This window comes from Cenococcum geophilum, assembly GCF_001692895.1.
Source record: "Cenococcum geophilum 1.58 unplaced genomic scaffold K441scaffold_78, whole genome shotgun sequence".
Taxonomy (NCBI): domain Eukaryota; kingdom Fungi; phylum Ascomycota; class Dothideomycetes; order Gloniales; family Gloniaceae; genus Cenococcum; species Cenococcum geophilum.
This window is the reverse complement of record NW_027137636.1, coordinates 211,553-234,317: the sequence shown is the minus strand read 5'-3', so window position 1 is coordinate 234,317 and position 22,765 is coordinate 211,553. Positions and strand designations below refer to the sequence as shown.

At 37.1% G+C, this 22,765-nt stretch overlaps 1 protein-coding gene across 1 annotated transcript; it reads right to left on the bottom strand.

Annotated features, from left to right (window-relative positions):
- Window positions 1-19,254: 19,254 nt before the first annotated feature.
- Window positions 19,255-22,765, bottom strand: K441DRAFT_670007 (uncharacterized protein). Its single transcript, XM_067650214.1, has 6 exons — window positions 22,000-22,765; window positions 21,664-21,945; window positions 21,339-21,608; window positions 20,426-21,232; window positions 19,998-20,372; window positions 19,255-19,938 (listed from the first exon to the last, which is right to left on the bottom strand). The coding sequence occupies exons 1-6, from the start codon at window positions 22,600-22,602 to the stop codon at window positions 19,495-19,497; spliced, it is 2,781 nt and encodes a 926-aa protein (XP_067497375.1). The 5' UTR covers window positions 22,603-22,765; the 3' UTR covers window positions 19,255-19,494.

Genomic DNA, 22,765 nt, shown 5'->3' with positions numbered 1-22,765 from the left:
ATCGGATATTAAGGACGATAAATTTAATATAGGCGAAACATTTTATAACGATAAGGTAACTAAAGCAGCTTACTAGGAGTATATAGACCTTAGAGATATTATAATAGAGGTAGAGGATAATTCTACTACAGAATAGGGAATATTAGTAGGGATTAAGACCCCACTAGACACGATGTTTATCGCTTCGCGAGACGTAAGAGAAGTAGGACAGCGAGCTACTTCGGTACTTGATAAAGGTAAGAAGCTAAAGGCTTAAGATTCTTAAGATAAGATAAGAGACGACTAAGATTTTTAAAACGAGATAAGGCATACCTAAGGACCCACAATAGATGGTAATTGATGGAGTAGGGTAGTAGCTTAGTTTAAAGATATACAAATGAGCTTGGGATAAAGTTTCCTATAGGTATAAGACTCTTAAGACAAGATAAGTAAGATTTAAGACTCTTAAAATAAGATAAGAATACCTAATAAGCCTAGTTAGACTAAGGCTAGAGTAAAGCTTAAGTTAGAAGCAAACTTAGGATTAAGAATCTTATAGAACTAAGACTTTAAGACATAAATAAGGACTATTAGCTAGATTAGAGAATCTACGGTATAAATAGTAACTAGACTAGGAGATAGATATATAGACCTAGAGGATTTATTAGGGGAATATAGTGTTTAGCCTAAAGATTGGAAAACTAATACTAAGATTAAGAAGTAAAAAGACTTTAAGGATCTACTTATAAGACGCGAAAAGAAAGAAACTATAGAGGAATTTAGAGTAAGAATTACCTTATGGTAAGAACAGAAACTAGATAAGAGATCTAGTATATTAAAATATATAAGGGATAGAGCACCCGTATAAAGAATTACTAATAGGCCTAGAGTAGGCACACTAAGAGTTAAGTAGCTTACTAAATTAGAAAATAAAAAGGATTTAGGGATTTTAACTAGATTTAAAGAACGATATATAAAAGGCTATTACGACGCAGTAATAAGGAGATACTTTCTTACGAATAAGTCGTATATACTCTAGCAGCTATATTAAAAGTGGTATAGGCAAATGTATAATAATAAGTGGGAAGATTTCTATATATAGTTAGATGAAAAAGTTATCTAAGACTACCCAATTGCGGAAAAGGCGATAAGTTATATTAAGGGAGCCTTAATTATAATATTGAAAGATTTAGAGGAACGTTTAGAGGACTAGAGAAGTAAAAAATGTATCTTAATACCTGTAAATAAAGTTATAACGTTTAGATTAACACGGTAGAGGTTTAAACTTAAGGATAAAGATAAGCTAAGAGTTGACCTAAAGCACTAAGTATATTATACATTAGCATAGATTACGTGCGTAAATAATACGTGTAATATATACTAAGCACCAAAGGATAAGTATTAGAAATACCCTATAAGAATATATTAGCTAGTAGAAGAATAGAAGTACCGAAACGCTAAGTATATATATAGTTAGCATCTAGTAGAAGTTTAGGAGTTAGGAGACTTAATACTTTAGCTAAGAAGATTCTTTATAAAAGAATGCCTAGATGGATAATAGTAGTGGGAATGCCTAGAGAATACGTATCTATAGTATATTAAAGATAAAAAGTGAACTAAGTATTGGCTAAAGGTGGACTAAGTATAGATAGGATTAAGCAGCTAATAGTTAGGAAAAGTAGAGGCCTACGGGACTAGAGGGAACTAGTAGTAGAGCCTTAGACCCTTAAAGGAATTTAAAGATAACACCTAAATTTACAAGTTAAATGGTAAGATTAACAGTTTAAAGTATTAATAGATAGTGGAGTAATAAGGAACTATATCTTATTAGTAGCAGTTAAGAGAATGGGATTACTACATAGGAAAAAGGAGCACCCTTATCTATTAGTGACGATTTTAGGAGATCCGATAGCCTATAAAGGAGGTATTATTAATCTTAAAATAGGACCTATTTAGTTAACTATTAAGGGAAGACAGATTGAGATGTTTTTTGATATATTACTATTGGGAAATAATAAGGCAGTACTAGGAATACCTTAGTTATAGGAATATAATCTAAAGATTAACTAGATTATAGGTTAGGTCGATATTAGGGATACTTAATGACGTAAAATGCGATAATAAGCTAAGATGGTATAGTACTAAGTTGGAGTAATATACGAAGAAACTAAGTGAGGCTTAAGTTACGTACTAAAGAGATACCATAAGTACGGCAAGAAACTTTAGTCACTAGAAAGTAAGAAGCTGTTAAAATATATAGTATAGAATTATAAGATAGAGTTAAAACTAGGAATAAGTCTAAGGTTCTTTCTAATCTATAAGCTTACTAAAGAAGAAGGTAGAGTACTAAAAGAGTTTATCTAAGAAAACTTATAAAAGGGATATATTAAACCATTATAGTTATTAGCGGGTTATCTAGTACTGTTTGTATTAAAGAAAAACGGCAAACTAAGGCTGTATATTAACTATAGACAGTTAAACAGCATTACTAGGAAGGATAGGTATCTTTTACCCTTAATTAGTAAAATTTAAGATAGGATAGGTAACGTGTAAATCTTTACGAAGATAGATCTAAGATAGGCGTACCATTAGATTAGGATTAAGGAAGGTAACGAATAAAAGGCAGCCTTTAGGTTAAAAGAAGGACTATATAAGCTATTAGTTATACAATTCGGGCTTATAAACGCACTAGCAACGTTCTAAAAGCGTATTAATAATATATTAGGAGAATACTTAGATGAATTTATTATAGTATACCTTAATAATATTATTATCTACTTAATAACTAAGGAAGAATACGGGGAATATATTAAATGGGTTTTAAAGAGACTATAAGAAGAACAGATGCTAGTAGCAATTAAGAAATGCGAGTTCTTTACTAGGAAGACTAATTTTATCGGATTTATTATTAAACTAGGCCAACTTAATATAGATTTAAAAAAGATTGAGGCTATAGTAAATTAGTAGGAACTGGAGAACGTTACGCAGTTAAGATTGTTTTTAGGGTTTTGCAATTACTGCAGAAGGTTTATAGCATAATAGTTAAAGAATATTAAACCATTTACGCGGTTAATAAAGAAAGAAAAACTATAGGCGTAGGGAGAGGAACAGCGGGAACTCTTTAAAAAAGTTAAAGAGTTGTTTACCTAGGAGCCAGTTCTTAAGATCTATTAACTAGGACTAGAGACGGTTATAGAAACAGATACATTAGACTATATACTAGGGGTATACTTTATATAAAAATATTAAGATAGATAGCACCTAGTGGTATACTATAGTCGGAAGATAATACTACTAGAGTTAAACTATAATATCTATAACAAGGAGTTATTAGGTATAGTTATAGTACTAAAGAAATAGAGAGCATTCTTATAAGGTATAGAGAAACTATTTATAGTTAANANNGANTATAANAACCTAATAGGATTNNTAANAANAAAGNAACTTAACTAAANNNAGGTTANATNGGNNNANATNCTTATAGAATACTATTTTAAGATTTAGTATATTAAGGGTACAGATAATACACGAGTAGATGCTTTAAGTTAAAAAGCTAAACTATAAAATAATGAAAAGCCATTAGGGGCTTTACTGCGAAAAGACATAGATGGACTAATTAGGTATAATTATCTAAAGATTATAATAACTCGTAAAAATAATAAGTAAGAAAGAATTTATAAAATACTAAAAAGCTTTTAGGCGTAAAGAATTCTAGAAGTATAGCTAGAAGATTTATAGACGGATATATACGAAAATTAAGAAGCTAAGTATATCCTAAGAAGTATAGCAAAGTAATTTATAGAAGATTTCTATAAGGGAATAACTTAAGGACATAATAGAGCTATAGGCTTAGTGTTAAGACTCTAAGAGGAGTATATTATTAATAGAATCTAGGGTATAGCTAGAAAGGTAATAAAAGAGTATTTAGATTGCTAAAGAAATAAACTAATAAGGTATAAGCTGTATGGAGGGCTATAACCTATTAAAATACTAGAGAGACTATAGGAGGTTATATTATAGGACTTTATTATTAAGTTGCTAAGGTTAAGAGACCCTATTACCGGATAAGATTATAATATAATCTTAGTAATAGTAGACAAGCTTATAAAGTGGGGATACTTTATAGTATGCACGGAAGAAATATTAGTAGAAGACGTTGCTAGAATCTATATTAAAGAAGTGTTTGTAAGATATAGAGCACTAAGTAAGATTATATTAGATAGGGATTTAAGATTTATAGCAGTATTTTAGGAGGTATTTTTAGCGGAATAAGGAGTTAGAGTAGTAACTTCTACCGTATATTATCCGTAGATAGACGGCTAAATAGAAAAACTAAACTAGACACTAGAGTAGTACCTAAGGCACTACGTTAATTATATGCAGAATAATTGGGTATTACTATTACTAGTTATATAGTTTGCATATAATATAACACCTTAAGAAGGAATAGGCATATTATTATTTAAGGCAAATTATAGATATAAGCTAAGAATATCGTTATTACTATAATAAGTAAAGAAAACAAGTAATATAGCTAAAGAAAGAATAAAAACGTTAATAAATCTTTATATAGACCTTATAGAATTAGTAAAGAAAGTATAAGAGAGAATAAAAAAGTACTATAATGCTAAGAGATCTAAGGGACTAGATCTTAAGGAGGGAGATAAAGTATAGCTACTATATAAAAATTTTAAGAGTTAATAACTAAGTAAGAAGTTAGACTACGTTAGACTAGGACCTTTTAAAATTAAGTAAAGAATTTTACTAGTTATATTTAAGCTAAAACTACTAGCTAAGATAAAGATCTACCCTATATAGTATATCGCAATATTAAAGCTAGTATATAGGAATATTAAGCTACTAGTTTATAAAGTAGACACGCATAAAGGATAAGAAGAGGATAAATAGTAAGTTTTAAAGATCGTTAGTTATAAGGATATTAATAATAAAATATAGTATAAGGTTAAGTAGATAGGCTATACAGAGACTACCTAGGAGCTACTAGAGAATTTAAAGAACGCTATAGGAAAGGTATAGGAGTATTAAAAGAGATTAGGTTAGGCAGTATTAATAAAAAGGGATCGCTAAAGAATAAGTCACCTAAAGGGGACCTAAGAAGAGCAGTTGCCGAATTACTTAGATCTATTTTCTTCTCTATTAGAAGAGTGTCTATTCTTTTATTACTAAGTTTCTATAGACCCTATTTTATAAGCTTCTACTCTTTAGAATAAACCTTCTTATAAACCTTCTTAAGACGGATTAACTAAGCGGACGCCGTAAGATAAGACTTAAGGGCCTATTGCTAAGCATCGGCAGCCTCCCGTTTAGCGTCCCGGAAACAGCGTAACTCTACTAGAGTAATAGACAGTTTATTATCTAGCTGCGCAGTAATAGATTAAATATAAGACCCTAAGATAAATTAATTAGGGAACTAGATAACTATTAAGAGTAATAGGACGCGTATATTTAGCATTAGAGACGGAATGAATATTATAGGACGAACAAATATTTGCTTTAGTGCACTCTAAATAAGAGGACGGTTATTGCGAAGATAGGTTCGCTAACGTAATATAAACTAACCCCTTTTTTAAACAGCAAGAATATAAAGACGGTATAATCTTACTAAGAGATAATATTACAGCAATAGTGCGAGTATAACGAATAGTTGAAAAAGAAGAAATTGCTTTAGGTATAATAAGTAATAATATTAACTAAATTAATTAAACGGATATTATACCTCTAGTAAACAACTTAGAGATATTTAGAATCTTTAAGGACGAAGATAGAGAGGAGGGAGATGGTATTACGGATACTTTAAGTATAATATTATAACTACTTAGAGAGGAGTCGGAAGAAGCTAGTTAGTTAATTTAGGTATAGTCTAAAATAGAGCCAATAGAACTATGTAATAAGAAATAGTAACTAAGGTTATATAAGGTAATCTATATAATTTATAGGATCTACATAATCTATAATAGAGTAGATAAAGTATACGTATATTACGTATAAGAAGGATTTTTTAGAAGTACGGTTGTATATTTAAAGGACTATAGTCCCTACCTAGATAGTTCCTTCCTTATAGTAATTCTTAGAATATAATTAGAGTTAATCTGTTAGGCAACCACTCCACCAGTTATTATTACGTTGTTGACTTTAGCTTACTTTACCTATATACCTAGCCTAATAACAAGCCTACCGTAGTACCTACTACAAGGTTCCGTTATAGTTAACTTGCTTATAAAATACGTTACTAAAATAGTAAAGATAATAAGCTGCCTAAAGATAAGAATACTCTATGGATATAATATAGATGGATAAATCTTAAGGGCAAGCTTTTTTAAAGGGGGGGTAATATTACAGCACTAGTGGAAACTAGTGGATTACGGCGCTAGTAGAAACTAGTAGATTATAACTAATAAATATTAGTAGATTATGGTGGATAGTTATAAACAGTTTTATATAGTTTTAGATAATTACTATTATATAACTAAAGGATTATATATAACGTTAAGCGGCGCTACTCTCCACCTCCTTTCCTTTCTTTAGCTTTAGATCCTTGTTTATAGACAATCTAATTATGTAGGCTTATATACGTCCTTCTTACTATACTTATACCTTAATTAACTAAGTTGCTAATAGGCGGTAGTAATCCTATTCCTAATTTTATTCTATAGTACGTTCTTAAAGAGTATTCTTTATTCTATAGCGCGTTTAGGGACTATAATATTAAATATTATTTTAATTACCCTATTATTGAACTGGTAATTTAGAATAAGAACTCTGTTTATTAAAGAGGGCTCTAAGAGCTCTCTATATACCTAAGATAGGTAGCAAAATAGACGGACGACGTAGTCGTCCGTTAGGTAATAGAAAATAGGTAATAAGATATTATATAAGACATTTAGTTATAAGTTAATAGATACCTAAGACATAGTTTATATAGACGATCTAGGTTAACAGATGGTGGTAAATAGTGGTAAGGAACCTCAATTTAGGTTAACATACCCCCCTAGCTGTATAGACCCTCTAGGCTGCTGTAGAAAGACCTAAAAAGTTATAATAGCCATTTGGTGTTAAGTCAAAGAAATCCTCCCTATAGTTACCTTGCCCAAATATTATCTAAATTAAATTAAATTAGATCCTTAATATTAATAAGGTTCAATTACTAAATAAACGTCTTATGCTTTTAATGGGATAGAGCCTTTATCAAGCCGTCTGCTATTATGTCCATAGTAGGCACCTATTTAATATTAATACTTCCTTTACGAACCTCCTGGCGGAGCTAGTAGTAATAAATATTAATATATTAAAGCTTAGTGTTAAGCTCCGCGTCGCTTTTAGTAAGTAGTTAAATTATCTACAGGTTATCACAATATATTATTTACTTCTTATTAGGGTTAAATCCAATTTCTTTAAAGAATCGCTGCCACTAAATTAACTTAGTAGCTACATGCGATAGGGCTAGAAGCTCTGCTTTCGTGCTTAATTTTATTACTAACTTCTGCTTCGTAGATTACCAGTTAATTAGTCCTTTAAATAAGGTAAATAAATAGCCTTCTATACTCTTCCTGCTTACTAGGTTATTGCTAAACGATATATTATTAGCCCTTACGAAGATTTAATTTATTATATTCTCCTTTAAGTACTTAATTACAAGAGTTCTGGTTTAATAAAGGTAGGTAATTGCCCTTATAGCAACTGCGTTGTAAATTAGTAACGGGTTTTAAGAGAATTCTAACAGCTTACTTATTAATCTTACTACGTCTAGGCGGGTAATATAGGCTGTATAGAGCGTAAATCCGACCTTCCTTTAATAGGTATAGGTGTCCTACTTTAAGGCTTATTCTAGATTAAGCTTAAGTTCCTTATTACTTATTAGTATATAGACTTTGCGATAGTCCTTTGCATTAACGTAGTCTATATGCATGTGGCCCAAGTATGCATATGGCCCACCCCACCAAACCACCAAGGGCAAATATTGCGAATTACTCAACCACAAATAGTTGTATTTGGTGTAGTTATCTACTAGCTAGTTGCCTGCCGTCTAGGGCACGTACGTGCAGTGTGTTCTATTGAATAGCACATGCTACACTTGCGTGGTGTACGCTGCGGTCGCTCGGTCGCTGCCTCCACTGCCTCTACTACCCCCTCTACTACCCCTTCCTGCGCAGCTTGTGCACGAGAGGCCCCTTCTGCTCCTGATAGAACACCTCCTCTAGCTATATACGTGCGCTTCTCTACCCTCTTCTTTTTCTGGCGCTGATTTTCTATACATAGCTTCTCATTTTCGCTTGCAAGTAGCACAGCGCTTAATATTGCCATTTCGCATCCTTTAACAAGCTATCTAAGGGCTTATTCTGTTGGACTTGGTGGGCTATATATACGCTACTTAAGATAGCGCTTTAGCAAAACTGTCTGCTTCTATAGCTCGGCAATATTGTAAGGTGTTTTGGCTACCCAAGATGCATCCGATAGTGGACAAGGTAGTAGTGTCTGATATTCGGCATGCAGCTGCGACAGTACGCGATCGGGGCTATATGGAACAAGACCAGTAGCTGCAAATCCTGCCTGTATATTGTTTTAATGCAGCGCTATTTACCTAGCCTGCTTATATAGTGGCAGGAATTCGCGTTTATTAATATGGTTAACACCGCGGCTCATAATCTGTTTAACAAGGCGTCCGTACAATTGCTTAAGCGCTAAAAAACAGCCTACATCTAGTGGCTGTAGCAGATGCGATGAATGCGCTGGCATGTAGATAACAATAATATTGTAATCTAGGGAGAACTGATCGAATTCGGGGTTAACGTGGCTATTATAGCCATCTAGCACAAGCAGCCGATGTGTACCAACGGTACGATCTTTTGTATGCTTATGGAATAGAGATAGCCAGGTTAGGCCAATTTTGTCTATTGTCCAGCCATTATCGCTAACGCCGATTAACCAGTTATGTGGAATAATATCGTTCTTATACCAAGCAGCTTGGTGCATTACTGCTTTAAAGATAACCAGTGGTGGAATTGCACCCCCCAGCGCATTAATACACTCAATAATTGTAACCCATTCTTAATTGCCTGGCTATACTATTCTAGGCCGGCCAGCTCTATTGGTTCCAGTAACAACTCTTACAGTTGCAATAACGCCCATTTAGAAGCCAGTCTTATCAAAATTCCAGATATCTTTATTAAGAATCCTATATTATATCTTTAGGTCTTAAATGCGTTTAAACCAGCCCCGAATAAGCGTAGGATCCTCATATTTAGCGCGCTGGTAGTCGTACTTGCGATTAAATTTGGATTATAGGTCGTCATTGCGCTTAACAAAATTGTATACCCATCTCTCGCCGATAGGTTGTATGGTGGTAGTAGGTCCGGCGCGCTGCGCAGCTAAAATACTGGCCATCTGCCGTACGATCGCGATTCTTAGTGGCATACCGCGTTGATCCATTAATAGAATCCACTGCTTAAGGCTCTCTTCTTGTGCTAGTGTAAGACGGCGATTTGACGCGATAGAACCGCGTTTTGGCTGGACGCCTTTAACACGTCGCCGTGCCGTCGTTCTAGGCACATCGTACGTGCTAGTGGCCTTTCGGAAACTTATAAATTGGCCTTTCTTATGGGCATTAATAGATAGAAGAAGTCTGCCCTCTTGAAAATTAGGGTTTTATTGTTGTGGGGTGGCCATTGAGGTTATAGTTGTATAACGCGTTCGCGTTTTTCGTGATTTTGGTGAGGTGGGCCACATGTATACATGGGCCACATGCATACAGACTACGTTAAAGCTTATCGCGATCTTACTAATATAAGCGTCTTAGCTAAACTAAAGCTTCCTATTCTCTCTATCGCGAATTATTTAAATTCCTAGGAACTAGATAAGTTTACCTAGGTCCTTTATCTCGTACCTTTTTATAAGGTACTCCTTAAAGGTCTTAAGCTTAAGAAGGTCTCTCTTTTAGTAGGCGGCTGTAATATTATTAACGTAAAAGAAGACTATTAGCCAATCATTATAATATAGGCAAGGCTAACGGCGTCACCCTACTAGCAGTCTAGGTTAAATATTGCGACAATAGCTATTAGTGCTCTAAACGATCTTACTGCTAGTATTGCGGCATAGGTATCCTTATATACTAACTCTTATAGATTACCTTATATATAGAGGCGGGCTTTAAACTTCGTTAGATAGCCATTAGTATTAGTTTTATAGGTAGACGTTTAGATAACAGGCATGGGTTTAATATTAATTATATCCTTAATAACCTTAAATATTCCTTTATTTTAAAGGTTAGTAAACTCCTTCTAAGTAGCAGCCACGAACTCTTCCTTATATAGATGTCTTTAAAGCTCCTTTTAGTTCCTAGGCGGCGGTGGGAGCTAATCGCGATTTAGCTTTTAGTAAAAGGTAAGCCCTATATTAAAGGCTGCTCTTTAAGCCGGAAGGCTCTAGTCCTTAGTAACGTTAGTTAGGAAACCTACGTAGGCCTTTAGATGTTCTTTAAGTCTCTTTCCTTTAACAACGTTTTACTCTCCTATATTACCAACAATATTCTTTTTTAGCTTAGCTTTATTAGTCGGAACCATAATATAGTGCGGCTCCTTCTTTGCTAAGGTATTTAAGGACGGTAGAGGCTCCGGTAAGTCAGGTTCTAGTATCTTATTTAGGGTAAGAAGCCCTAAAGTTAAGTTATCTTTAGAGCTTAAATCTAGTTACTTACTACTTTTAATATTAGGCTCTTCCTAATTTCTACCAGAATCCACCTATTATCTTCTTTTAGTATTAACTCGAATCTTATCTAAAGTTTTATTACTTTTATTAAACAACGATTCTAATTTATCTATATATATAAGATTCAATTTACCGTCCGACCTGGTCCCCCTAATGCGGACACACAGACTAATTCCTATGGGGAAACCTCTATCTAAGAAAAACCCCATTTTTTAAGTGTACAAAAAACCTCCAGGGGAGACGTAAGAGGTAATACTTCCAGATATCATTCGTACTACATTAACGGGAGGAAAAAAACACCATCAGGTTACTGCTTTGAGACTCCCCTTATGCGGGAGTGTCTAAAATTCCTGTCTTGCCCCATCTGCCATTTGAACCATCTTTGCCACGTCTATATACTGCTTATCTATCTAAGTCGTGTGCCTGTCCCTAGCTCCTTTTCTAAGTCTCCTATAAATATCTCCTAATAATAATAACACTTGCGTTCCGCCTGGGCCTGCATACTAAGGTCTCTTATCTATTCTTCTATTAAAGGGTTTCTATAACGGGGTGTATATAACTTAGTATTACTTTTGCCCTAGGGCCTAAACCTAGGCCCTTACACCTATATATTAGGTATAGGAGGATAATCTAGTATTTAATAGGGGGCCCAATCCCTATAACTAGATACCTAGGTTGCCGGATAATGTTAAAATAGGGGGCCTCTGCTACGCTTAGGGCGCGGATTGCATGCGTATATATATGGATACTGTGCAGTGTATATAGTATTCGTAGGAGGGAGGGGGTACGCCGAAGGAATAATACTTGTCGATTCGAATGTCCCGAATATGTACGTTAGGGACATAGTAGTAGTATTCAAACTTTTACTGAGGCTCACCCCCCAGTAAAAAATTTTTTGCACTACTACCACGTCGCTACGCAGGCGCTGCGCAGCCGTATATACGTCTCTGCGTTCGCTCTAGTAGTCTATTAATACGATCCAAGTAGAACATTAATAGTAGCTGCCAGGTTCCTAGGCTCCACCACATGGGGGTGCAGAAGTCGCTTTTCTGGAGTCGTCTTTTTTAACTAGTCTGGCGCCAAGGCCTGTGAAAACTCTGCTGTTCTGACGGCGTCAAGGGTTAAGTATTTGAAGGCCCCCTCTAGCCACAACGTAACGCTGCTGCATCAGTAACAGACGAGATCCTCGCTCTTAGCTTGACCATGCGGACAAGATAAGACGGAAAGGAACGCCCATAGGACCGTATGGGTTGGATCTCGATTTTAGTGTTCCTTTTTTCTCTAATTTATCTTAGAGGTTTTATATTTAACGGACATTAATTATTTCCAATATTTAGTTAGTCCTTACTTAGAGTATATTTACTAGATCTGGCTGTAAGTTATTATAGAGTAACTACTTATTAAATTTTACGTCTCTTGTTCTAATAACCTTCTTCTAACTAGGAATATAGATTTAAAAGATATTTATTAAATTATACCCTACTAAATATCCTATATAGGCTCTTAGCGCGAGCTTATTTAGGTATAGAATATTATACTTAAGAGGATAGGCCCTATAGCTATAGACTCATAGGTAACCTCTATTAGGTTTTAGTGGTAATATACCTATTACTAACTAAATATTCTTATAAGGTGTCTACTACTTAAGTCCTTTACTAGGCGTCTAATTGAGCAAATAGGTAGCTGCCTTAAAGACTTTAGGCCACAGCTCTTCTAGTAGATAGGCTATAACCCTTACGCATTAACCCTTCTGTATAATTACCCCCCTAAAATATTCCGCTAGACCGTTCTAAGACTAGGTATTAGGTGCTAATCTTTTAAGAGTAATTCCTTATTTAGCTGCCTATTCCTTAAATTTGCCTATAAAAGATGTCTCTCTATCTATATAGATTATAGCTACCTTAAAGCCGTATTATCTTTCAATAATATTGCAATATTTAATAACTATTTTAGTTAGGGACAACTTCTTAGCTATTATTTCTACCTTATTTATCCGTATTATATTATTAAGGAAGTATACCGCGTACTTATGGCTATTATATATAATAATTCCGAGTATTAAATCTAGGTATATCCTATAGAAAGGAACTACTAACCAGATTAGTTTCCTTTTTAATACCACCTTGTAAGCTTTACTTACTCCACACAACTTGCATTTTACTATTAAAGGGCCTTTTAGAATCGCCCCCGTTATTAACTAAGGTAGTTACTCTATTGCTTCTTTTCCTATATAGCCTAATTACTGGTGCTATATATAGCCTTCCGCCTAATTTAGCAGAGGCTTTAATAAATGCTTTATTGGCTTTAATTAAGTTATAAATAAAGCCTCTTATAAGTCCTTTAGCTTATTATATTTAACTGTTTTCTAACTATAGTAGTAGCCATAGCAAAAGTACGTCTCGTTATCACTAGAGAAGAGAGTATTCTCTTTATTATTCTAATAGACTCCCTTATTATTAAGCTTTTGGAGGCATACTAGGTTAGTATAAAAGCTTAGTATATAGGCTGCTTATAAGAGCTATATCTATATCTTATCTATTAGGCGGTTAATTGTAACTATAGCTATACTATAGCCCACGATCTCTTCTGTATTTAATCCTACGTAAAGCCGATCTAATGTAGGCTTAATATTACTAATAAATTTGGCTTAATCGTTAATAACGTGTATAGTGGTTCCTAAGTTAAGGATAAAGCTATTACGAAGCTTATAATTAGAGGTTATATTATAGGCTCCTGCTTAATAAATAGCAAAGGCTCCTCTACTAGGCTCTTAAGAGCTCTGCTTGTTGCTATCCTTTAGCTTCTTATTAGCTTAATTATCCTTTTTAATTTGCTTAATACGAGTCTTAATTTCGGGCGTTATATTAGCGATCTTCTTATCTACCTTCTTCTGGATTTTGTCACTAGGTTTAAACTAAGATAGGTAAGGAATTAACTTTACAATATACCAGCACTTATTAAAGTAGTAACGCTTTCCGCATAGGCACTCTAGTGCCTATTGCTTTTCCTTCTTTTACTTATCTGCTAACGATTTAAGCTTTAAATTCGAAGACTTGCTTAACTCGTTCTTTAAGGTAGCTATAAAGGATCCTTGTAAGATCTTACCCTTTTAAGTAAGCTCCCTATAACGGTAGTTTCGGTATATTTCGACTAGCTTAAAGAAGGTAGGAAGCGTCTTCTTCTCCTACTTATAACTATTAAGCTCGTTCTTTCAATATTCTAACTAGCTTAGTGTAATAGATTTAACTATAAATGCGAAGTTTGTTACTGAACGATTACCATCTACCTTAGGTAGTTTTAGCTCCTTATACTTAGTATATACCTTCTCCTACCCCTATAACTAGACCTTAAAGTTCTAGTTCTAAGGCACCTTCTTAAGCCTTACATATTGGGTAGCTATTTATAGCTTTTAGGCGTAGTTAAACGGAGTAATTCTCTACTTAAGCGACACTAAGATATTATAGGTAGAGTTACATTTAAACGTATAGACAAGGTAGGTCCGTAAGATAGAGCTTAGAATTTAACTACGCAACGTATTAAGAGCTAACAGCTGCTTTCTATATAGCTTTAAGTTGTCCTTATAGTCCGCTTTAAGCGTATAGAGCTCCTTTTTCTTATCCTTATCTAGCTCTAAGAGCTTTGTTTTCCCCTAGCTATTAGCATCCTTTAGTAAGGCTTAAACAGGTTCTTTAAGCCAGTGATGGCAATAACTATATAACCATAATCAGCCCCATGATTTCGATTATTATATAATCAANGAAAGTGATTCTGATTTGGTTATGTAGTTATATTGATTACGTCTTTTAGGCACGGGCCTCCACGTGATGTTATCTACACGTGAGTTATCACGTGTAGATAACACACCCGCCCCAGAGCTTTGCCAGAGCTCCCCTTAANGCTCTACCTCTCCCTCTTTTTATTTCCGCTATTTCCGCAGTTGATTATATAGTTATATCTACGTAACATAATCAGCAGGTGCGATTATGATTAGGTTGGTTATGTTCCTATATAATACAACATAATCGTAACTAACTAACTGATTATTGCCATCACTGCTTTAAGCCTTGGTAACTTAGTCTTGGGTATTAATAGGTTAATATACTTCTAGAGACGATTATTATTAGCTTTTAACTTAATAACCTTAATCTATTCATCCCAGTTATTTAGGCTTATAAGGATAACGGATAAGATAGTAATAGGTAGGGTATCTTGTTATGAGGTTATTGTGGGTATCTATAATTAAGATAATAATGGAAATCAATGGGAATAAAAGACTTTAAATTAAAGATGATGCAGAAGACGGCCTAGGCTTATAACTGTTAAACTGGTAATTTAGAATAAGAACTCTGTTTATTAAAGAGGGCTCTAGGAGCTCTCTATATACCTAAGATAGGTAGCAAAATAGACGGACGACGTAGTCGTCTGTTAGGTAATAGAAAATAGGTAATAAGACATTATATAAGACATTTAGTTATAAGTTGACAGACACCTAAGATATAGTTTGTATAGACGATCTAGGTCGACAGACAGTGGTAGATAGTGGTAAGGAACCTCGATTTAGGTCAATACCTATAATTAGATCTATGCTCTATCCTATATACTATATACTTTACTATTATAGATATTAGCTTATCTAATACTAGGATTAGGTTAATTGTTATCTTATAGTTACTATTTTACTATATTTTTATACCCCTAAGTAGTAGGCTATATAAAAAATAATCTCCTATAAGGTTAACAATTGGGTTAGCTTCTCCCTATCTCGTCAGCAAGATATTATTTCCTCCCTATAGCTAGTTATGCTGGTTAAAATCTCCTATAAGTATTATATCGGTTTATATACCTATCTTATTCTATATTTCCTAGATTACCTAGTATAGTTTACTAGTTATATCTTATAATGCCTCTATATTCTTCTCCTTAACGTATACTAACACTACCAGTACTAATTAATCGGGAAGGCGTAGTACTACTATAGTAAGGTTTACCAATTATATAGGTACCTATTTGGCCTTAATATCTTTTTTAATCTATAGCATGCTCCGTACTATCTACCTCTCTTTACACTAAACTATAGGTATTATCTTAGTCCAATTTAAGCACCCTATAGGGGCTGTTATAACTATATTATCCGTTTTCTATATATATAGCTCTAATATCGCTAACACCCCAAAGTCTTTTAGTTATTTATTATTTATTAGACTCTCCTATACTATACTCTACTTTTAAATATTTAGTTAAAGTACCTAAAGTATTTTATATATAGCGGGTAGGATAAAGTACTTAATAATTTTTACTAAACGATTTATATGGTCTTCCGCATAGTATATATTTTAAGATCTATCCTTAATAGTTATTATAATAATATCCTTCTTAAGCGTATCTAGTATATACTTACGGTCTTATATATATAAAAGCTTTATACCCTAATATTTAACACTAGTAGCATTATATTAAGCCGCTTTTAGGTTTATAGGTTCTAATATAGGCTAATTCCCCTATAATATAAAAGTATTAGTCCTATAGTAACCGTGCTGCCTTACTACTTTTAGTAATATATACCACTATTAATCTATATATATAAGGGGGCAAGGCCTTCAAGGCAGCTTCAAAGGAAATAAGATTCTATTGAGAGCTAAGTTATATAGACCTTACAAGTAATAAGACGTTCGGACCAAGAACAGAACAGATTCGGGTCAACGTGGTCAAGATATAGGGGTAGCCGTGGTACGTGCACGATCGTCGAGTGTTTTACCGAGACGTCCTTACTGTAACGGGACAGTCCCGTTACAGTACCCCCCTTCTAAGCTTAAGCTCCTTTGAGGCGTATAAAAGAGAAAAAAAATTCTTACGAATGTCAGCCTTATTCCTATGCGTCCTGCGTCCTCCGCTATACGGGCTCCGCCGGTTTAGTCCTCCTCTTTATTACTCAGCAGAACTAAAGCAGACCAAGCCTCTATCGCCGCGTTTCACTACGTCCTTACCGTATAGGAGACGCTTATGCTAAAGCTCGTCTAAGACCTTCCCTCGCTTCTAGCAGCTCTACGGCTTCCTTATATCTATACTAGGTTCCCCTCTACCAGGCCGAGCCCTCGAGGCCGACCCCCCTACCCCCCCCTAGGGCTCCTCCCTGGGGGCTCCCCTTCGTGTCGTATCGTATATAGGGGAGGTAGGTAGGAAAAAAAATTTCGGCTCTGGTAGGGTATAGTATTCGTAGTCGTACAGTAGGGTCGGTTCGTGTACAGGATCAGTTCGTACGTAGTACTAGTTCGTAGCAGTATAAAGTAAGGGTCAAATTCGTGTTCGAGTATCGCAGGCATATCGGCGCGATGTTTGTCGTCGTATTCGAGTTCAAATTTAAGTTTAAATTCGAGTCGTCGTATCGAGTTCGTATAGCAGTAGGATGCTAGCCATCGTATTCAAGGTCCGTAGGCAAATCGGCACGGAGCTTATCGTCGTATTCGAGGTCGCAGGCGTATCGGCACGAGATCTTGTCAGTTTGTATAGCAGTATAATACTAGCGACGGGTCGTTCCTAATTAATTTCGTTCATCGAAGCTTATACAGCTCAGTATCAATCAGGGTCGTTTATCGCAGCCAGTATCTAAGTATCAATTGACTTCGTTCATCGCAGCTTCCATAGCTGAGTCTCAATTAATATCGTTCATCGCAGCACTAGTCTCAGTATCAACCGAGGTCGTTCTTCGGAGCATACATAGCTTAGTTTCGGTCAAAAAGGATTATCCTTCCATAGGCATAACGGCACGGTCGTTGTCTGGTTCGTCTCGTAGGCGTATCAGCACAAGTTCTTGTTAATTCGTATAGCAGTAGGGTGCTAGCCACGTGTTCGGGTAGCAGTACGATGCCAGCGACGGGTCGTCTCGTAGGCATATCGGCACAAGGTTTGTCGTCGTATTCGAGTTCAAATTCGAGTTTAAATTCGAGTCGTCGTATCAAGTTCGTATAGCAGTAGGATGCTAGCCGGGGGTCGGTATCACAGGCATATCGGTGCGACGGGTTATTGAGGTCGTATCGCAGGCGTAACGGCGCGAGGTCTTGTTGTTAAGTTTGGCTTGCAGCCATCGTGTTTATATAGTAGTAGGGTACCAGCCGTCGTGTCGCAGGCGTATTAGCGCGGCGCTTGTCGTCGAGTTCGGCTTACAGCCGTCGTATCAAATTTAAATTCGAGTTCACCGTCGTTCGAGTGTTAAGTTCGAGTTCGTGTCATTTCGATGGTAATGCGGTCCGAACGTAATATAAGGGGGCAAGGCCTTTAAGGCAGCTTCAAAGGAAATAAGATTCTATTAAGAGTTAAGTTATATAGACCTTGTAAGTAACAAGACGTTCGGACCAAGAACAGAACAGATTCGGGTCGACGTGGTCAAGATATAGGGGTAGCCGTGGTACGTGCACGATCGTCGAGTGTTTCACCGAGACGTCCTTACTGTAACGGGACAGTCCCGTTACAATATACCTTTCCTATATCTTTTTTACTAAGCCACCCTATCTAGACTATATATATATAATTATCATTTCCTAGTACCGCTACGATTTTATCTTAAATTTTTCCTTCCTAGTTAAGAACTGCTATTTAATTACTATTATTAATTTTTACTAGGTAGAGCTAGTCTCATAATACCTAAATACTAAATAATAAGGTCTTCTAAGCCGCTTCTTTTATATATTAGAGCTTAGCTTTATTTCTATAAGTTATTTTAATATATATAGGGTTTCTAGAGTCTTTAATTACTACTATACAGCGCTAGCTCTTATGGCCTTCTATTATATATATACCATTATTAATTACTTATCTAATTACCCCTAGTTATACTTTGTTCTTATTTTCCTCTTTAACTCTAGATATATTAACTATATAGTATAGCGTATTAGTAATAGTTAGTAGTATAGTATTTCTTAAAGGGAAGGACATTAGGTTACTTAGTTAACTATTTAGTGGCGTATAGGCAACATCCGCGCTTAGTAGTGCTTAAAAGTTAGATAATTAGGTCTAGATTACCCCCATCTTTTCTATAACCTCTACTCCAAACATATTAATTTACTCTATAAATATTTCGGTAATAACTTTAATTTAGTTCGCTTATGCCTCTTTCTACTTCTCTAATACCCTTAGTAGTAATGTAACCAAGTTAGTTAGCACCTTAATCTATATATTTGTTATTATGTTTATTTTCTTAGTTATTAATTAGTTTACTATAGTAGCTATTATTACCAGTTACTCTACTCTCTTTTTAGCTATTACGCGGTTTTTTGTTAATACTATTTAATCCTTAGGGTATAGTTTTTTCCCTATACGCTTCGATCGTGGTATACTAGGGGCTACTACTGCCATTTAAACCGTATCTTCTATATCGCTCTCATAACTATCGTTTTTAAGGGCCTTAGTTATCTTGGCGCGTTCCCGACGCAATTAACGCGTCAAGCCTCCTTCCGTCTGCCGTCTCCATTTTTCCTTTCTTAACTTAGGTACTGCGTGCCAGGTGCGCGATGCGTCACGAGATAATTGGATCAGAAATGATATCAAAAGGCAATCCGTCTCCTGATGGTCAGAAAGTCTCAAGATTCCTATGGGTTTCCTATTGCTTGGCGTATAATTAACTAACCAGATTATCCGAATATCCTCAACTTCTACTAAAAGCTTTAACTCACCACCAAATCTTACCGCCAAAACAGCGAGCTGTCAGCTAGCTGCAGTCTTATAGCTGACTGCTTACATTAGCAGCCTCTTGGCAGCGAAGCTAACAGCGTCGCTGACTCTTGGACACACTGCTTAAAATCACCCATCAACACTAGGAGCCGTTGGACCCTCAAACGCCCTCCTCACCGGCATATTCTGGCCAATGATAACCTCAAAAATCATGGTATCTTGCTCAATCCGAAAAGAGTAAATGCAATTATTTTCCGGGGCTGCCAATGCGACAAACTGAGCAGATGACCTGGGTGGATGGTTCAGATTCAACACAGGCGTCAGGCGCTCTGGTGCCATTTGATGGTCGAGGTCAAGCCTGAAAAGTTCTCCATTGCCGGTGAGCAATTTGTATTGTGATCCTGACGCACACGCCACGGCTGATTGAATCTTTCCACTTCGCGCATCCCACGGAACGGACGCCCTGGTCTCTGATTGGACGATGTTGTAATGTTTGTTGATGTAACCGGTCATGACTATTTTTCTACTTCTACCGTCGTAAAATACAGCGGACAAGCCGTGGTCTTGGTCCGTCTGCTGGATTGTTAGTCATATGCTCCGGTAGTTGTATGGGCCAGAAGTTAAGAACTTACGATTTCCTGCTCCTTCGTGTTGATTCTGGGCCAGGCCTCCTGGGAATCTAGTCGATCAAAAAGGATGATTTCAACCTGGCCGTTGAGTTTTCGTGTTGCAATTACCACTTTGTTGCCATCTCGACTAAAATTTATGCGTTGACTGTTGACATTGGCGTTGTTCGAGAGCATGATTTTCCTCGGTGTAACACGGGAATTGTTCACATCATAGACAAAAACATCTCGGTCTGATCCAACGGCGACGAAATCTCCGTCTAGAGACATGGCGATACTTCTTACTTGACCATTCTGCTGTAGAGCTTTTTCCCAAATAGGTTCATTCGCTGCCGGATTGGCAGGGGCAGCGAATACTTGGAGTGTGTATTGGTTGTCCCCCTAGGATTAAATTCAGTAATATTGTTGGAAGTCATTCATCAATTGGAACGTACCTTGGATACCACTGCAACTCGATTCCCCCCACCAGACATAAATGCCACACCCATGACCTTAAACTTGTTCCAAATCCACGCCGAGTCTTGTGACGGAATGATGGAGGTATAGACGCACTCCTCAAATCTGTTCCATAGAATCAACATCTTCCCATCTGCTGAAAAGCAGTATGACTGAAAGCCCGATCGAGGTTTGACTTTGGGGGTTGCGACTGTTGCAGCCTTCATCTGTTTCTCACCAGACCCTCTGCCAAACCAGGGTCCTTTCCAAATAATGCTCCTATTCTCGTTAACGCTAGGAGTAGTGCTCGTGCTTTGGCTTCCTGTTGAGACTCGCCGTGGGGATCTTGGGAGTAGAGTACCTGCCAGAAGGGTTAGAGGTAATGGTGGCTCCATATCGCTGTCGGAGAACGGTTCTACAGAAATCGGGTGGTTTGCGGTTGAGTGCCTAACTAGGCCTGGGTTCTGGGAGTTTAGTGAGGAATGTGAACCCCGTGAATATCGTGCGCTTGAAATGTTTTGTACAGCCTCTGAATCCTGAGACCCATGTGAACTTTGTGAAGCCCAGGAGGCACGTGGGGCTTGTGAAGACTGTGGAGTGGTTGAAGGCTCTGCAGTCCGTAAATTCTCAGGGATCTGAGAAGTATTTGATGTCTCAGTCAATTGTCTCAGCCTCCCTGATAAGTATTGAAGAGGCTCGATCATTCTTGCATTCGTGACAACAGTAGTGGTAAGCCTCTGGGGACATCGCGGGCAATCTATCGGATGTGCCTCAAGCTTGAGCAGCTGTGGATTATTGAATATGTCCTACCAGAGTAGTTAGTTCAGTTTTCCTCCAGAATTAACAACATATGTATCAACAAAAGAAAGGCCATGCAGTCCTCAGCGACCAACGCGATCAGGGAGCGCTCACATGTTTGTCCGGACTTATGCGGCTTCTCAGTTCATGTTCAGGTACGACATGCAACTGCGGACACCTTAACACATAGGCTGTTTCCAGCGGTGCTTGTCCCTCTTCCCGTAAGACTTCATCTCTGTATCCAGACTCTTGACGAATCCAGGACTCGACCCTCTGCTGGAGCTCAGTCGACAATTTTTTTATTTCCAGGTCATAGTCCACAAGCTTCGATCGTCGATTCAGTAGGAACAAATGGAGCTTTGCCAAAGAGGCTTCTATAGTAGACTACGTATAAATAAATTAGTGGCAATTGTGAAATCAACAGAATCTGATTCCTGACCTGTAATGGATCCGGCGCCTGTGAATTATCGCACCAATTGTGTTTCAAAACCATGCACCATTCCGGTGTCATACCCTCCATCTTTTCCGTGAGAGAGCTTAATTCATTTTTGTAATCAAAAACAGGCTTGCCGGAAAGCCTGTCAGCACACCATTGAGTGTAGCCAGCTTCAGCTGCCCACAGGATATCAAACAGAGCCCAGAAAGCATCCTCGTCGTTCGCTAGAAGCAATCCTAGTCCCTCTTCAAATGCCGTTCTCACTTTTGTTGTTAACGCTTCATACTATTCATTGTTAGTGATCAGTATACATCAGCGATTCAGGATCAATCAACCTACCAATTCCTTTGATTGGTCGCGAAGTTCGCAAGTGCCACGCGCGGGCTTGTGCCAGACGTCGTCAGGTCCAGGCCCTCGGCGTATCTGGAACAATGCAGCTCGGCATTTCGAGAGTATGAATTGCTCAGAGGCGTGCCCTTCAGCATCAACAAACCACTCCTGAATACGCGCACTGACTCGACCCATCCCTTCAAGAGCAAAACTATCATCCAACTTTCCTCGCAGTTGCAGTGCCCGTAGACCAGAGAGTAACACTCTTGCAGCGAAGTGTCGTTGTGCGAGGTGTTCTTGATCCATGCTCCTCTGTGGGGAGTACAGCTGCAGCCGTGTTTCGAGGACATGGTGGATTGTCGTGAAGAGGACTCGCTGGGGAAGAAGGCAGGAGATGGATTCGAGTGACGGTTCAGACGACTGTGAGTATGTGCGTTGAAGATCGAGGATTATTTTCACCCAGACCAGAAGATCAAAAGAATCTGCAGGTGATGAGATCCCTCCGACAGATGAAAGAGTGAAATGGCCCAGAAGCTCTCGCAGTATGCTTTCGATGTCAACTCGTGTTTGCAGGAGGGTCCAAACCTTTGCAACAATCTGTTGCGGGGCCATCCTGGTCTCAATGGTCTGTAGTTCATTACAGGATCGCTTGAGGAAGCTACGGAGGTGCTCTTGACAAACTGTGGTGTTACATGCCCCAGCCTTATTTGGCAATGCGGGAGCCGCTCCACCAGCGACAACTGCTCGCGAGGCTATCTCAGCTGAAGAGTAGAGG

Excerpts from the sequence above, each read along its gene's own strand:
- K441DRAFT_670007 (XM_067650214.1), bottom strand. The coding sequence starts at position 22,602 with ATGGCCCCGCAACAGATTGTTGCAAAGGTTTGGACCCTCCTGCAAACA. Across the intron at positions 21,609-21,663 it reads AGGCGCCGGATCCATTACAG|TCTACTATAGAAGCCTCTTT; the intron begins GTCAGGAATCAG and ends ATTTATACGTAG. Across the intron at positions 20,373-20,425 it reads GAGTTGCAGTGGTATCCAAG|GGGGACAACCAATACACACT; the intron begins GTACGTTCCAAT and ends ATTTAATCCTAG.